Here is an 18,217-nt window from a genome sequence, read left to right on the forward strand (position 1 = left end):
CGCAAAAGTGCTGACGATACGTCTAGCGCAGTGTGGCGTGATTCTCTGGAAATCCAGCGGAACGTGGGAACCGATGTCAGCAGAACTGCAAGCGCATTAAGTTACCATAAGAATTATAAAATTTGTTAAGTTTAGAGTTAAGCGAGCGGTTGAACAATAAAGGTCGTAAGACCAGAAAAAAAAGATAATTTTTACTTTCGACAAGCAAACCCATAACTTATTTATATAATCAGCAATATCATACGAGTTGAGACTGTTTGTTCGTCCCTCTGATCGTGAAAGCTATAACTTCAGTAAAAATTAATATACATATCTGTATTGAACTTGTACTAATGTTTCTTACTGCAGATGCCACGCCCACTAAACAAAATTAATGTATAAAGTGATAAAACTAAACACCACAATAAGACCGGAGACTGTTATTTGGTACAACTAATCACATTAGGAAGACACATCTGATTTTCGCAAGCCTGGTATTGCAATCTGATAACTCACAATTGTATCGTAAATTTTATCGTAAAGTTTCACATTATTGTTACGAGTATAACTATATACTCAAAACATTTGAACTTACGAGTGCTATTTGTGTTAATTACAGTAAATTAAAAAATTCATCTTGGCTAAACTGTGAGATATATTATAGAAATTCGGAGAGAATTCTTTTTTGTTAATATTATAGTACGTCAAATATGAATCAGATCAATAATCCACTTAGCCTCCATATACTTAATAGACATATTTGCGAACTTCCAGCCTTGTGCAGTATGTATCGGCCAATATGTGAGCTATCTTAATAAAATTGATAGAGCGTGGTTTTCTAATAATGGCGCATATTTCTGCCTAAAATTTATAAAATCATGTTGGTAATGTCAAAAATAGAAGAAAGTGGTCAATACTAGTCCTATCTCCCATACAACTTCTTCTTCATTACTGGCGTAGACACCGCTTACGCGATTATAGCCGAGTTAACAACAGTGCGCCAGTAGTTTCTTTTTTTCGCAACGTGGCGCCAATTAGAAATTCCAAGCGAAGCCAGATCCCTCTCCACCTGGTCTTTCCAATGAAGTGGAGCTCTACCTCCTTTTTTGGCTCTACCCCTGGCGGGTAGTGCTTCGAGTACTTTCAGAGCTGCAGTGTTTTCGACCATACGTACGACATGACCTAGGCAGCGTAGCGTAGCATATAGCAGAACGGGAATAATGAGTGACTTATAGAAAGAGAGGACTTTACTTCTCAATTGCCTACTCAGTCCGAAGTAGCACCTGTTGACAAGAGATATTCTGCGTTGGATTTCGAGGCTGACATTGTTGTTGCTTTTAATGCTGGTTCCAAGATAGACGAAATATATATAGATAGTTCGAGCCAAGTCCCGAGTGCGACGACTGTTTGTTTGATGACAGGAGATATTTCGTCTTAACCTCGTGCACTGCCAGATCCATTTGCTTTGCTTCCTTATCCATTCAGTTTACACAACGGTATTAGTTTTGCGTGGATACCAAATTCAGACATCGCGGCATAAAGGCAGCTCCTTTTCATGCTGTCAAAAGCAGCTTTGAAATCGACGAAGAGGTGGTGTGTGTCGATTCTCTTCTCACGGGTCTTTTCAAGATTTCCAGGACTAAAACCACGTTTTACATTGTCTTATGAAAATCTTACATTAGATATTTATGTTTACATTTATTCATTTTATTAAATGTACTATATTTCATTAAACTGGCTTATTTATCTTTTTATTTGCGCGAAAAAGCATTCAATTCCGAACCCTTTTTTGTCAATTCGACGTTTTGGTGCTAATTTTTGGAAAGATAATGCTTCATTTTGTGCTAGGTAATGCTTTAGCTTGTTAGTTTTCGCTTTGTTTATTACAGTTAATTTCTGTATGAGCCAATGTATACGTCACAATTGGGACAATAGTGATTGGCACTCTGACAGGACTTCATACAGTAGGGTACGCACACGCAAGGCCAGCAACTGTGAGGAAAAAGAGTGGAATAACGACTAAGTGATATAATAATAAAAGTAAAAAATATTGATACTGAAAATAATAAAAAAAAAACCGAACCGACCGTTTAGTTTGAATGAGAGCTTTATGCAATTGTGTTTCGATCTGGGACATTTTTTCAGATATTTTAGCATTGTTTCGAACAATAATCAATGCTAAATTTTGTGAAGATACCTTGTCAAATAAAAATGTTTTTCATAAAAGGACTTAAATTTTTTACTTCAGTTTCTGTGGCAGCTATATGTTATAGTCGTCCCATATTGGGGGTTCCAACAAATGTGCAGTTTCTTGGGGAAAAATAACCTGTGAATAATTTCAGATCGATATCCCTAAAACTTGGGGACCATCTTGCGTATATATGTATGTATATACAGACGGACAACTTAGCTTTGTACGCTGTTTATATATATTTTATGGTGTCCTCGACGTTTCCTTTTGAGTTTTAACAATTTCGTGACAAACTTAATTTACGTGATTCAAAGCTCTTCTATATCATCCTAGAACTATAACTATCGAATCCAGCTATGGAGCCCCAATATTGCCAAATCTGTTTGAATTAGATGATATTAACTTGCCTTCTCCCAAAAAGCGGCGATAGTTGACGAGCTAAAGTGAAATACTTGACTGGTCTGTTACTAACCTCAATTGAAAGACCCTTCCCTGTGTAATAAATATTCAAATTCGCATAAAAATCTGTCCGCACACATACTCACCACATAAGGCAGAGCAACAAACCGATTATGTGTGTCTTCACACTCGGCCGATATTCAACTGTCGTACAAATAGTTGCACCACAACTGGGACAGGTCATTGGCGTCGAATGTGGCGTTGTTACCTGCACCATGGGGCCCGTATGGTGGCTCATTTTCACAAGTATAGCAATTTTTCACCGAAAATTTGCACAATATCGTAGTGAAATAGTAAAATTTAAGTCATACTATTTACGTTTTTCATAAATTTTCTTTTCAAAATTTACAAAAATAAAATTCAAAACAAAGAAAAGGTAAAAACATTTTCTTTGCTTCATTCGTTTTCGTTCATTCGGAAATAAAAAAAACCAGCTGTTCAAATATTTTTGTTTATTGCTTTATAATTTCAATACTCTCGCTGCCAAAAATGTAGCATAAGTTCATACGAAAGTTTTTTTTTACAAAAAAAATATTGGGTACTTATTCCTGTTAAGAGAATACAGCATTGTTTACATCCTTCTTACGTGATTACATACGTAATGATTACAATATGGATTATGGATGGCCCATCCGTTGAGTTCAATTTTCAATGCCTCGTTCGAGCATTTCGACCAGTAACTAGCAAATGACACGCGTGATGTTTTGCTCCAAGGTCTGAATCAAAGCGGGATTGTCCGTATGTCTGTGAAAGACTCCGAATAAACTCTACACGGTCGTGTACACTCTGAGCTACGGCTACTATATTTTCTTCACTGTGTGCTGGACCTGGTTCATGCGGTTTTTCCAATAATGAATGCTGGGTCTCAAGATGGGTTGCGAATAATATTGTCGGTTGGCTGATTAAGTTGAGCGAAGCGCGCGAAACACATTCTCTAGATGAATTTACGTAATAAAGTTGAACGAACGTGGGTGTGAAATGGTGTAGCCATTGTCACATATCGATGCAAAATCTCGGGTTTATTACGCTTAACGCCAAACACTGCTCTGAATTATCAACTTCTCGTAGTTTTTGATCAAAAGTGAACTGTTGCGGCACTCACTTAGCACATTGCTTTCTCATACCAAATATGTATTCGTAAATGAAATGATGTACACATTCAGTTGATATCTTCAGAGTGCCTGCAATCTCGAACAAATTCACTTTACGACCATCTAAAATTACTTTGTGGACTTCTTTTATGTTTTTATCGGTAACAACCTCTACGTCTAATATGATGATATGACGTACAATAACCTTCTAACCAAATTTCGTGTGCGGAACCGTTTCGAATATTGGAAACGGCTAGCGGTGATTTAAAAACAAGCCTGCGAGTGGTACAAAGCCTTCAAAGACGGTCGAGAGATCGTTGAAGCTGATTTTTTTCAAGAAGAGTACCGTAAACCAGTCTCTTTGGACATGATTGATCGTGCGAATTCTGATATCACATTCATGGAGATCATTACAACTGCCGATGAGACATGGGTATGCAAACAAGTCATCAATCATAGGAACGAAGGAATAAAAACGACCCGAAACCAAAAAAAAATACGACAAAGCCGCTTTCAAAAATTAAGGTGAGCTAATTATTTTTTTATTTTTTTTGGAGGATGGAGTCATATGTAGAAGTTCACGCAAGTGAGGAAAGTTCTCTGATCGCCATTCACTTAGGAGTGGCCAGAAACGATTCTTTTACATATGACTCAAGCAGCTTACTACTTCCGGTCTTTGACCAAGTATCCTCTGCGTAGCCTAAGAACATCCGTTTGAAGGCGAGCTAAAGAGAGAAGGCGAAACATCCCCTCCGCAGGGTTGTGCGCTGGGTTTGGGACCCGCCTCGTAAAAAAAATTCTACCAATGAAAATTAGCAAACAGCCTCGGATGAGAGACCCCCCTTTTGATGACGACCATGGCAAACGAAATAAGGACTACGAATTGAGGGCATGCACCTGGAATGTCCGGTCCCTTAATTGGGAAGGTGCCGCTGCCCAGGTTGATGTCTTCGTAAAAATAAAGGCTGACATCACCGCCGTCCAAGAAATGCGATGGACGGGACAAGGCCAGAGACGAGTAGGTCCTTGTGACATTTACTACAGTGGCCATATAAAGGAGCGCAAGTTTGGTGTAGGATTCGTGGTGGGAGAGAGACTCCATTCACTCCGGTGAATGAACGTCTAGCCACAATCCGCATCAAAGCGAGGTTCTTCAACATATCGCTGATTTGCGCCCACGCCCCGACGGAAGAGAAGGACGATGTGACCAAAGATGTCTTTTATGAGTGCTTGGAGCGCACTTATGAGGGCTGCCCCCGCCACGATGTCAAAATCGTGCTTGGCGACTTTAACGCCAGGGTGGGCAAAGAAGGTATCTTTGGCACTACGGTCGGTAAATTCAGCCTCCACGAGGAAACATCCCCAAATGGGTTGAGGCTGATCGACTTCGCCGGGGCCCGAAATATGGTTATCTGTAGTACTAGATTCCAGCATAAGAAGATACATCAAGCTACCTGGCTGTCTCCGGATCGAAAAACGGCCAACCAGATCGATCATGTTGTGATAGCCGGAAAATACGTCTCCAGTTTTCTAGACGTGCGTACGCTCCAGGGTTCTAACATCGACTCGGACCACTATCTTGTTGCAGCCATGATTCGCACCCGCCTCTGTGTAGCAAAAAACGCACGCCAACAAACACAAGGAAGGTTCGACGTCGAGAAGCTGCAATCACAACAGACAGCCGAACGTTTTCTACTCGGCTTGCACTCCTGCTCTCTGAGAGCACTCGTCAACAACACGGTATAAGGGAACTGTGGGACGGCATTTCGAACTCCCTACGTACAGCTGCAACCGGAACCATTGGTTTTCGGAAAGTGCAAAAGAACAGCTGGTACGACGAGGAGTGCCGTGTCGCAGCGGAGAGAAAACAGGCTGCCTACCTCGCAACGTTACGATCGACCACTACACGTGCGGGATGGGATATATACCGAGAGTTGAAGAGGGAAGCGAGACACATTTGTAGACAGAAGAAGAAAGAGGCCGAAATGCGTGAGTACGAAAAGCTTGATAAGCTGGCCGATAGGGGTAATGCTCGAAAATTCTACGAAAAAATGCGGCGGCTTACAGAAGGTTTCAAGACCGGAGCATACTCTTGTAGAACCCCCAAAGGTGATCTAGTCACTGATGCCCAGAGCATACTTAAATTATGGAGGGAACACTTCTCCAGCCTGCTGAATGGCAGTGAACGCACAACACCAGGAGAAGGAGAACCCGATTCCCCAATCGATGACGATGGAGCAGACGTTCCATTACCGACCATGAAGAAGTTCGAATAGCAATTGCCCGCCTGAAGAACAACAAAACGGCAGGGGCCGACGGATTGCCGGCCGAGCTATTCAAACACGGCGGCGAAGAACTGATAGGGAGTATGCATCAGCTTCTTTGTAAAATATGGTCGGACGAAAGCATGCCCAACGATTGGAACTTAAGTGTGCTATGCCCAATCCATAAAAAAGGAGACCCCACAATCTGCCCCAACTACCGTGGGATTAGCCTCCTCAACATCGCATATAAGGTTCTATCGAGCGTATTGTGTGAAAGATTAAAGCCCACCGTCAACAAACTGATTGGACCTTATCGGTGTGGCTTCAGACCTGGAAAATCAACAACCGACCAGATATTCACCATGCGCCAAATCTTGGAAAAGACCCGTGAGGGGGGAATCGACACACACCACCTCTTCGTCGATTTCAAAGCTGCTTTCGACAGTACGAAAAGGAGCTGCCTTTATGCCGCGATGTCTGAATTTGGTATCCCCGCAAAACTAATACGGCTGTGTAAACTGACACCAAAAGCTCCGTCAGAATCGGGAAGGACCTCTCCGAGCCGTTCGATACCAAACGAGATTTCAGACAAGGCGATTCCCTACCGTGCGACTTTTTCAATCTGCTCCTGGAGAAAATAGTACGAGCCGCAGAAGTAAATAGAGAAGGTACCATCTTCTATAAGAGTGTACAGCTGCTGGCGTATGCCGATGATATTGATATCATCGGCCTTAACACCCGCGCCGTTAGTTCTGTTTTCTCCAGACTGGACAAGAAAGCAAAACAAATGGGTCTGGCAGTGAACGAGGGCAAGACGAAATATCTCCTGTCATCAAACAAACAGTCGTCGCGCTCGCGACTTGGCACTCACGTCACTGTTGACAGTCATAACTTTGAAGTTGTAGATAATTTCGTCTATCTTGGAACCAGCGTAAACACCACCAACAATGTCAGCCTAGAAATCCAACGCAGGATAAATCTTGCCAACAGATGCTACTTCGGACTGAGTAGGCAATTGAGAAGCAAAGTCCTCTCTCGACAAACAAAAACCAAACTCAATAAATCACTCATAATTCCCGTCTTGCTATATGGTGCAGAGTCTTGGACGATGTCAACAACGGATGAGTCGACGTTTGCGAGTTGTCGAGAGAAAAGTTCTGCGAAAGATTTATGGTCCTTTGCGCGTCGGCCACGGCGAATACCGCATTCGATGGAACGATGAGCTGTACGAGATATACGACGACATTGACAAAGTTCAGCGAATTAAAAGACAGCGGCTACGCTGGCTAGGTCATGTTGTCCGAATGAACGAAAACACTCCAGCTCTGAAAGTATTCGACGCAGTACCCGCCGGGGGAAGCAGAGGAAGAGGAAGACCTCCACTCCGTTGGAAGGAGCAGGTGGAGAAGGACCTGGCTTCGCTTGGAATATCCAATTGGCGCCACGTAGCGAAAAGAAGAAACGACTGGCGCGCTGTTTTTAACTCGGCCATAATAGGATAAGCGGTGTCTACGCCAATTAAGAAGAAGACGAATTATTTTTTTACGATATTCGTGGCTTGGTGCATCCTGTGTTTTTTCCAAATGAACAAACTGTCAATAAAGAGTTCTGTGCGACCATATTGAGGTGTTTGGGTGAGAACATCTGTCGGAAATGGCCGAAATTGTGGAAGAACACTTCATGGATTTTAAACGATGATAATGCACCATCGTATTGAGCCACGATTGTGACCGAATTTAAAGCCAAAAACGCAATGAATATCGTCGATCAACCACTATATTCACCTGATTTAGCTCCGCGTGCTTTATTCTTGTTCCCCAACGTGAAATTACCGCTCCGTGGAACCTGTTTGCAACATTGACAAAATACAGAGTAAGGAAAGAAGTAAAGCACAGCAGAAAGTAATCCTTACCGAGTTTCCCCTGCTTGGATTCCCCTGCTTGGATCATCCCAAGATACACGTTGTTGATGGTGACATTATTCAAAGTGATTCGGAGTAATGAGCGGAGCGGTGTGTTGTTAATGAAAAATTAAACGTCTGAAAATTATGAAATTTTCATGAATTCTATTAAAGGGTGTTATTTACCTTATTTAGCTACACTTAAAGTTCATTTAACATATTATCTCAAACCTAGATGGACAAAAGCAATTCTCCTAATTTTTTTTTATTTGTACATACATACATTTCCACAAAAAAAGTAATAATACATTGCATAATGCATTTAAAAATTTCTTTGTTGTTGGATATTTTATAATCATCAAAAATGACAAGGAAATGCGATTAGCAAGTTATTAGTGAGTTTTTATACTCTCGCAACAAAGTTGCTCAGGAGAGTATTATACATAGTTTTGTTCACATAACGGTTGTTTGCAAGTCCTAAAACTAAAAGAGTCAGATGTAGGGTTATATATACCAAAGTGATCAGGGTGACGAGTAGAGTAGAAATCCGGATGTCTGTCTGTCCGTCCGTCCGTGCAAGCTGTAACTTGAGTAAAAATTGAGATATGATGAAACTTGGTACACGTATTTATTGGCTCCATAAGAATGTTAAGTTCGAAGATGGGCAAAATCGGCCACTGCCACGCCCACAAAATGGCGAAAACCGAAAACCTATAAAGTGTCATAACTAAGCCATAAATAAAGATATTAAAGTGAAATTTGGCACAAAGGATCGCATTTGGGAGGGGCATATTTGGACGCAATTATTTTGGAAAAGTGGGCGTGGCCCCGCCCCCTACTAAGTTTTTTGTACATATCTCAGAAACTACTATAGCTATGTCAACCAAACTCTATGGAGTCGTTTCCTTCAGGCATTTCCATATACAGTTCCAAAATGGAAGGAATCGGATAATAACCACGCCCACCTCCCATACAAAGGTTATGTTGGAAATCAATAAAAGTGCGTTAACCGACTAACAAAAAACGTAAGAAACACTAAATTTTACGAAAGAAATGGCAGAAGGAAGCTGCACCCAGGCTTTTTTTTTTAATTGAAAATGGGAGTGGCGTCGCCCACTTATGGACCAAAAACTATATCTCAGGAACTACTTGACCGATTTCAATGAAATTCGGTACATAATATTTTCTTAACACCTTGATGTCATGTACGAAATATGGGTGAAATCGGTTCACAACCACGCCTTCTATATTGAATTCCATCTGATGCCTTCCCTGTATAATATATACATTAGGAATGATGATAGCGGAATAAAACTTTACGCAAATACGGTATTTGAAAAATATGTAAATAACGGATAATGAAATCTCGATTATCACTTTATCATGGGAGAGTATAAAATGTTCGGTGACACCCGAACTTAGCCCTTCCTTACTTGTTATTACTATTTACATGTCCATGGGCATAGTAGATATTTATATAGAGGAAATACATAGTATGTATTATATTTACGATTAAAAGTTATTAAACAAACTAGTTGCATATAATTATTATTAGTAATGGCTAGTAATTGCTAATTACATCGTAAATCTAGGTATTAAATTACCATTGTTTGTTGTTGTGTTTTCCAGTAAATACTACGAATTGTAAATTATGATGCAAACGTAAGTAAAGTAATGGAATTTCGCGGTAATTTTTTTCCATATACCGTATGTAAGTAATTGAAGTTAATTAATGATTGCTATGTATACATACATATGTATATGAGCTGATGTTAAGGAAAAAGCAACAATTTTTTCGTTGTGCCGAAAAAATATATATTTAGTTGGTTACACGGATTGGCTTAGGTACTATATATACTAAAAAGTCGTCTATCGCTGTTGTTTATTTAATTTCTATTTTAAGAGGCCTTTCACGTCAGTTGTTGTCACAGTAAATATTTTTCTAATATTAACATCTCACATAAGTCATTGGTTGAGCAATGTTGTGAACTTTGAATTAGAGCTATAGATACGTCTCAAAGATGGGTGACTCATAGTTTAATCAGATAGAGATGTACGTATTTGTTTGTAGAGTGTTTAGTGCAAAACAAATACACGTAATAAAATTAATTCGTTCGAATGAAAACGAAGATGATAATAGCCAAATAGAAGCTTAGACCTCTAATTAATGATGCTAAAAAATATGGTTAAGGGCTCGAATAACATAATGTTTTTAGAACAATTCAATTTTATTAAAACAACTACCAACTTGGCCGATATATCTTTATATTATGAATTTCTGAAGTATTGACTCGATTCAGCTCATTTTTAACACAACTGACTACAATTTAACGCCAACTTTTAAAACCTATGTTACCATCGTGGTAGTGAAACCTAATGTTTGTGCCTCATTTATTCTATGAGTTCTCGCAAAATTAGCAGTTTTTAACAAAACTGTTTTATATGGGGAGTGGCCGGAGTTATAGTCCGATTTCATCCTTCTGTAAATTAATTCTTTTAAATGGCTTCTTCTTTCAAAATTTTGTAATCATGCCCTTACCATATTTTAAAGTTTAGTTAGTTTACTTTAGGTGTTCGCTTAATATAATTTTGTGGCAATATGTAGTCCTATTAATATATTATGTGGACAAATGTATAATACTCTGTAGCAACATGTTTGCAAGAGTTAAAATATCAATTTTGCAGTGACCATAAGACGTGTTTTGTCTTCGAGAAGTCTTATATTCTATTTTAGTTAACACTTTTGCATATGTGCATGGCAGGAGGGACAAATAAGACGTGTCTGCTCATTTTCTAGCGGCATGAATGAGGGCCTTTTTGTTTGTATGATCACAGTTTCCGTGGTTGATATGTTTGGGCAGGCGTATAGCCACGCTCCGTGTAAGCCGGTGAATTATTTCCAAGATCTTGGGAAATTATTACAAAATGGCGTATGAACTATATTTGTTATAAAATTATACAAGACTTAACACTTGTTACACTTTCCTCAGGTGGAAATTTTAAACCTCTTTAGTAACTACCTAACTGTAGTGAATTCTTTAGTGCTAATATAGTAACATATTCTAGGAAAAATGTTATGACTTTATCCTGGATATTCACGACAACAATTAAAACAACAATTTAAAAGGGTATTTTTTTGTTTAGCCACTTTGCTATTAGTTGAAAACATATGGAGTATCTGTCTGCTTCCTCACTTTTTAGAGTGCTGGTTTTGTTCCACAATCAGATATTGTTGTAACCTTATGATAGCTGTTATATTAGATTTCAGGTAATTGTATCATATGAACTTTTAACGCTACTTCAGATGTTATTTGTTTATCAAAATGTAGTTAAAAATTCTCCAAAACTTAGACTATAAATAAACGATGTTAAAACGATATATTTTTGATTTTTATTTTATATAGTCGATCGACACAGAGTCAATAATTCGGGCAAACATTGAGAGGTTGCCACCACGTTAACTCTAGTGGATAATGCGCATCTTTAGAGTCTTTATGGAAGATTTCGCGGTAGGATCTTGGTATGCGAACTTACTAAATTATGTTCTCTAGAATTGAAACCGAACAACCATCAAACGCGTCACATGTTCGATGAATGGGTCCTATGGCCATCGATCCCTATTTTCACGAAAAAAAAATTTTTCAGCGATGAAGCTCACCTATGGTTGAATGAATTTGAAGTGATGTTAATCCACAAGTCATACATAGTTAGACGCTGTAATATTCTCAAAAACTCACTATTTCTTCAAAAATGAAGCTGGACATAATGTTACAGTCAATGGGGAACGTTTAGAGCCAATATTAATAGGGGTATTCTCTTGCTCTTGCAAGATTGCAGATTGCAAAAATACTATACCGAAATATACAAGAGCACGAGAGCACCCATTGCAGAATCTAGTGATATATGAATGGCTAATTCGGTCAATTTGTTGTGAATGACTATTAAGCATGGCTATTGTGAATTGGCGCACCTTCTGCATACATTTTTAAGAAAAAAAAATGTAACAAATCTTTAAAATTTAAATAGAAATAATAAAAACCATTTAAAACTTATCTTCCTCAACAATTTAACGACGTAATATGTCTTTATGTAAAATGGCAACTACAACAGGGTTGCAATTAGATTTTTGCGTGACATTGCGAGCCCTTGCAAATATTTTTCTGCGTGTGTTTGTTGTTGTGCCGTTGTAAATCTGCAATTCTTGCACCGTGCACCGGGTTTTGCAAGAGCAAGAGAATACCCCTAATGACTTTGTCGTGCTTGAATTGAATTATATTGATGGGAACGCCCTTTGATTCCAACAAGACTGTGTTTAATGCCATAAACCCAACGAAATAATTGATGAATTGAAAGAAGCTTTTAGTCAGCGCACTCTCTCACATCACGGCCTCTAAGATTTTGTGCGATTTAACAACGCTGCGCTATTTTTTGTGGGTTATATGAATTTATTTCCCTACGCAGAACCCGAGACGATTAACGTATTGGAAAAGAATATGCGGAACGATATTGCTGATATATTCGAGTCAGCCGCTGAACTCACTTGCTCGAAATAATTTTCAAAACGTAATGGCAAACCCTTTTCTTTATAATAAGGATAAATTCTTGGTCATAACATTAAATTACAATTTAAATAAAAATACAGTTTTACTTCTTCTTGAAAGACACTTAACCAAAAACTCATTTATTTAAGGTCCCAACCTTAATTATTTAGGAAATAATATTTAATCCTCCAATTCGCTCAATTCGAATTAGAATTAAACATGTTATTTAAAGTTGTTTTAATTTATGTATGTACTCCATTAATTTTTTTTTGCAACAGAAGAACATTTTAACCCTTTAATAATCATTAGCGTTAAAGTTTTTACTTTTAAGGCATAATTTCAGTGACCTCTAAAATTACTTTTATTCAGAAAATAGGTTCCCATTGACTTTTTTCTGAAAAATATTTATTTACTAACGTCTAATATAAAGTCTATAGTAACCTGTCCAAAAATTTATTCAAAACAAGAAAAATTGTTAACTTCGGTTTTTCCTGTGCTCACAAATACAAAAAATTTCTTAAAGAACTTGATTTTGAATGGTAAATTTGTCTTGTATTATAACCGTGCCGATTTTTTGAAGATATCTCGTAAAAAAAAAGTTTTGCATACAAGCACTTGATTCCGATGGCACCTATATCCGAAACTTTTATGTACATTCCTTAGTGTTAACAAAAGAAAGAACTATTGAGGTTGAATAGCAGTTACCTATCGGCAAAAACTCATTGATCCTACTACAAATTTGCTAAGGTGTTTGTAAAAGTATGAGATCCAAGGAATTTCTGCATTTATCCGGCAAAAGGCCGACATCCAAGGAGGAAGTATTGACTTTATTCTATTGCATCTTCCTCCAAACAGCTAATGAAGCTGGCATCCGGTAAAATGTTCAATCTTGCTGTATGAACCTCGATCGGGTAGTGTCCAGTTAGAATTGCTACAATTATTTAAAGGTGTGTCCTGCTGAGAGAAAAGAGCTCCCTGCATCTCTTACGCTTCCATGGAATGCTCCCTACACCTCTTACGATTTACCTTGGCCAGAAGTACCTCACGACTGCACTGCAGCTGATAGTTGACGCCTGCTGAGTTGGTCTGAGACCGAATAGTTCAGTAGTAATCCGACAGAGCTCCTACTTGTTCCCCATTCCGCAGTTAATGCGAATGATGTACCTGTACTAATAAGCTCATCTGGCTTACAGTTTCTTATAATACCGCTGTGGCCAGGCATCCAAACCAGTCTGTTTTTAAAATAACTCGCTGCAAGTGTTAAGGAACCTAGACATTATTTCAGTCTTGATCCCACTATTAGCGCATCAAATTAGAAAAAGTGTGTTCTACAACATTACATGTGTTATGTTTATATGCGTACGCATTCAAAGTTTTTGCTTTATGGTATAATTTATAAATCTTTATTGGTCACTCATTTTTATTTCTTTTAAGAAATTATGCATATTTATGGACTATATGTATTATATTTTTGCTGCAACTGATCGTTTTTAACACCCTAATGACCTCTAAAATTTAACTGAATCTAAAATGAGATCTATAACAACGAGTTTTTGTTCGACCTGCTAGGCTAAAAGAAAAACAAAGTAACCACCTTTAGTTTCCGGTATATCGAATGTACCATATATATTATATATTTCTCGTTAAATGCGTTTCATCGTCGTTAACAAAATATGTAGGTATGTAAATATTTTAATCATTATAAAGTACAATTCTTTACATTATCTTAGGAAAATACTACAGCATAGAAATATGGAATATAATGCGTTTCTTTACATTAGCAATTTATTCAAAAATTAATTCAAATATTTCATTCTCGACACTTTTTTCACAATACAAATAAATATACGAAAGTGTATACATGTATATATTTATTATAGTAAAAATATTTAAGTAAACGCTTTTTTTATCAATTATGCGCCATTTATTTGCAAGCAAACACTTTAGTGGCTTCACATCGTCTCATCTACTAATTCAAAAAACTTTTTTGTCCCTTCGAGGCTTTGGTTTTTATTTTTGGAAAACAGCTTGCTTCATTTTGTGTTTTGTTTTGCTTTAGTTTTTTATTTTCCGCTTTGGTTTATTACAGTTAGTTCGTGTAGGTGCCAATGAATGCGTTGCAATTTGGACAGTAGTGATTGGCATTCTGGCAGGAGTCCATGCAGTAGGGTACGCACACGCAAGGCCAGCAACTGTAAACAGCAACAGAGGAAGAAAAATTAATTAGTTAAGAAATGTAAAATACAAATATATTTTTAATTGAATAAAAATATGAATATAAATAAAAGTGTATACTATGTACTAAGAAAATTATTATTGTTCGAAGCTAATGGGGTTCACATTCGAACAATTGTAGACTATTATGTTGTAAGACCAAAAAGAACTACAAAGATGGATCTAGTACCCTGATTTTATCGATAAAGTGCAAAAATAATCTATCGCAGATCTTATTCGTTGGCTTATTTCGACTCTTTCTCATGGAAACAGGTTCTAAGATGGCCAACGTTATGCTTCCTATATTTGAAAAAGTCAGAAGGAAGTGAAGAAGATGAAGAAAGATGTATTGTGAAAAGATTTCAGTCTTATTGTTGTGGATAATGACCGGTTAGAGCCCCAACAATTAGACAGCATAAATTATGCTGAAAGCCTGACATTATTCCAGAACTGACATACTACCTGACAAGTACTGCTTAATGATGAGCGATTTCTGAGCTCATGCAAGTCCCGACCGTCTTGTATCAAATCGCATGAAGAGATCCGAACTCCGTCTTATTTTCTGTCTGACACTGGGACATTGCTGGCTCATTATCAGAATGGTAAACTTTCGGAAGGATGCTGCACTAGAGCCTTCTCAGGGCAATCCGATGTGCTTAATGATGTGCTTAAAGACATGCCTGAAAGGCTAAAAATAAAGATCAGGAAGAGCTCCCGCTTAACAGAATGTTATACAGCAGATGATAATGATTTTTTTCCAACACGACTGTACAAAAGTAAACCGATAGGGACATCAACCGACGCCATATTTTTTCCTGTTCTTTTGACATTTCTCATTAATTGAGGAAGACCCGAAGCAGTCTCTCATATGTCATTCTCAAGCGTTGGACATCTCTATAACGTCGTTGTGGCGAATTTTACGAAAAGATGTCGGCCTGCATCCTAAAAGATCAAATTGACACAAGAACTGAAGTCGCTTGATCACCAGAATCCACCACCACCAGTTCAGCAACAACTTGAAAATGATCCGGATTTCCATCGAGAAATCATCTTTAGTGATGAGAACCATTTCTTGCTGAATGGCTTGGTCTACATGTACTTCATAAGTCATCATTGCATACCGAAAAAATTACGGTTTGGTGCGGTTTTTGGCCCGACGGTGTCATTGAGCCGTACTTCTTTCGTGATGACCAAGACGGCACGTTACTGTGAATGGAAATCGCCACGGCTCAATGATAACTGAATATTTGCGGCTCGAATTGGATGATATGGACTTGGACATGAAATTGCAGCAGCACCGATCGATTTATGTTTGAAAAACGTCGAAAATTGGTCTTAACATCTGGACTTCTGCAAGTTTGCCTGCAAACAGCTGCTGTAAACACGCTGGTTGACAGATCGCGCTAATTTTTTGCATCATAATTAAGGGCAGTTGAACCAACCTCGGAACGAAAATTTACTTATCTTCCATATCGGCATACATGACGTAAAATTATGTGTCTAATATGCTTCATTCATTTAATTTTCAATTATATACCAATTAGGTAACTAGAAACATTATGTTTTAAGAAAAAGCTCTATCTGATTTCTTGGAACCGCAAATGAAGCCCCAAAAGTCGAGTGATTCACTTTTAATTTATTGTTAATATTAAATTTGTGTAAATATCTTCATGTACTTTTACTGATAAAATAGATGTGCTTGTTTATCAGTCTAGTCTATAGACCTGTAATTTATAGAACAAGGCAGCAATAAAAGCACAAATATATAAATTTTTATGAGTCACTGAAGAATGCAGTAATTTTGTTATCAGTTGGTGGTTATAAACATATACATATATATATAATAGAGCGCAATTAAAAAATAATCTAAATAGTTAATAAAAGTATTTCCTGGAACTTTATATGAGTGATATATAGTTTTGTTAGTTAATAATGTATGGACGAAGACTTGGAGACTCTCACGATCTTGAAATGCATTAACAACCGTCAAGCAAATGATAGGTAATTACAATTTTTTTCAGAAAACTATTGATCTCTCTATATATACTCGATTATTTGACATTGTGTGATGAGTAGCGCTTTACAAGAAATCGCTTTTTTTATAATACATTAACAGTGCGTTCAGGGCTCGTCAAAGAGTGCCTAACCTCGCTATCAATAATATCGAATATGTACTACTGATGATTTAGTTAAAAAGTAGTTAAAGGATATACTAGATACGAAGCGACCTTCGGATTATTATTACTTCATTTGATCCTGTAAGAAGTTCTGGTATCAACGAGAATGCTCCTACTTTTAATTATTTTTCTTCGAAAACTTTACAAGATCTTTGTAAAATAAGAATCTTGAGAATAATAAAAAGTTTACATAAAAAACTTAGTTTTTTACATGAAAAAAGAAACATTACTAAAATTATGCCGTTTTTTGTTCGAGGAAACCCCTAAAATATCACTTATAAGCATTTCCATAACATTACTACTTTGAAAAAAGCGCTTTAACGACTGAATGCAGTTCAAATAAACACAAATTCTAACAAAATATGTACTATAAGTTTTTTGAAATGGTGAAGAAAAAAATCACATTGAAACTCACAATACGAGGCATAGTATCAACGCCCAGCAATGTGTGCGCGAGTTCGCTTGATGTTCCACTTTAGTTAACACTTGGGCGTGGCAGGAGGGACAAGTGATGCGTGTCGGTTCATTGCTAACGGGCACGAATGCAGGACTCGTTGTTTGTATGATCACAGTTTCGGTGGTTGGTGGCGGTTGATAAGTTTGCGCAGGCGTGTAGCCAGGCTGTGAGTATGGTGGAGGATTCTTTCCGAAATCTGACATGGCGTATGAGGTTTTTTCGTTAGCTATGTGTAGTGAACTAAAAGCTTTTAATACTTTCTTCGCGTTGAAAGTTTTATTTAAATTTTTTTATTTCGAATTTTACACACTTTATTTTAAGTGCACTTCGCGTATGTCAACGGCGATGGACACAACTTAACTGCAGTTAATACTGTAATGATCGCTTCGCTCCATATGTAGTCATTTTATTTACAAATTATTATTTATTATCGTATCAGTTTCGTTGTACGTTTTCATCGTCAACAGGTGCTTTACTTTGTATGCCACATGGCGATAACTGTATCAAGAGGGGATTTTTTTAATCTTTCCGACCACTTGCCATTGGTTAAAATCATGAGCACTTTTTTGCTGCTTCGCTCACTCTCCAAAGTGTTGTTTTTGTATCACATACAAGCAGTGCGCCAAATTTATTACAGCTCTTATCGTAGCTTTCCGATAATCTTATCATATTAACCTTTACCGATACTCCAGTTTTTATATTAAATAGTATGTACATATACTTATGTAGTTTTAAGGATTGGGGTCATGAAAAAACATTTTTTGATCGGTAGTGTTTGTTATTAAAAATATATACTATACATGTACAAGTATATTGGTTGAGCTTACATTGCGGCGTTAGTAGCATAATAATTCCTGTAAATTTATGGCCAATAATTCGGGTAGTAAATATTTTTTATTTGTTATTATAAGCTTTCGTGTTAAGTGGAAAAATTGGGTGGTTCA

General features: G+C 37.5%; 3 protein-coding genes across 5 annotated transcripts in view; 1 reads left to right on the forward strand and 2 right to left on the reverse strand.

Moving 5' to 3' along the window:
- The window catches only part of LOC126754571 (craniofacial development protein 2-like), a 484,843-nt gene extending 478,441 nt beyond the window's left edge, over nt 1–6,402 (forward strand). The window contains exon 2 of the mRNA XM_050466665.1: nt 5,830–6,402. The gene's annotated coding sequence lies outside the window, so the exon portion shown is untranslated. The remainder of the gene's footprint in view (nt 1–5,829) is intronic.
- On the reverse strand, nt 1,854–17,671 carry LOC126754650 (lipopolysaccharide-induced tumor necrosis factor-alpha factor-like). Its single transcript, XM_050466776.1, has 2 exons — nt 17,232–17,671; nt 1,854–1,971 (listed from the first exon to the last, which is right to left on the reverse strand). Exons 1-2 carry the CDS (start codon nt 17,474–17,476, stop codon nt 1,869–1,871), a joined length of 348 nt encoding a protein of 115 aa, XP_050322733.1. The 5' UTR covers nt 17,477–17,671; the 3' UTR covers nt 1,854–1,868.
- LOC126754649 (lipopolysaccharide-induced tumor necrosis factor-alpha factor homolog) overlaps nt 14,021–18,217 on the reverse strand; it is a 32,096-nt gene continuing 27,899 nt past the window's right edge. For all 3 annotated transcript variants that reach the window (XM_050466772.1, XM_050466774.1, XM_050466773.1), the window contains exon 2: nt 14,021–14,617. In XM_050466772.1, the coding sequence (XP_050322729.1) occupies nt 14,515–14,617 (103 nt within the window). In that variant the 3' untranslated portion in view covers nt 14,021–14,514. The remainder of the gene's footprint in view (nt 14,618–18,217) is intronic.

This window comes from Bactrocera neohumeralis, chromosome 4 (assembly GCF_024586455.1).
Source record: "Bactrocera neohumeralis isolate Rockhampton chromosome 4, APGP_CSIRO_Bneo_wtdbg2-racon-allhic-juicebox.fasta_v2, whole genome shotgun sequence".
In the NCBI taxonomy this organism is placed as follows: Eukaryota; Metazoa; Arthropoda; class Insecta; order Diptera; family Tephritidae; genus Bactrocera; species Bactrocera neohumeralis.

Bases quoted from the DNA above. Each gene is read 5' to 3' on its own strand.
- LOC126754650 (XM_050466776.1), bottom strand. From the start codon at position 17,476: ATGTCAGATTTCGGAAAGAATCCTCCACCATACTCACAGCCTGGCTAC. The intron at 1,972-17,231 runs GTGAGTTTCAAT...TTTTCCTCACAG, and splicing joins TTGATACTATGCCTCGTATT to TTGCTGGCCTTGCGTGTGCG.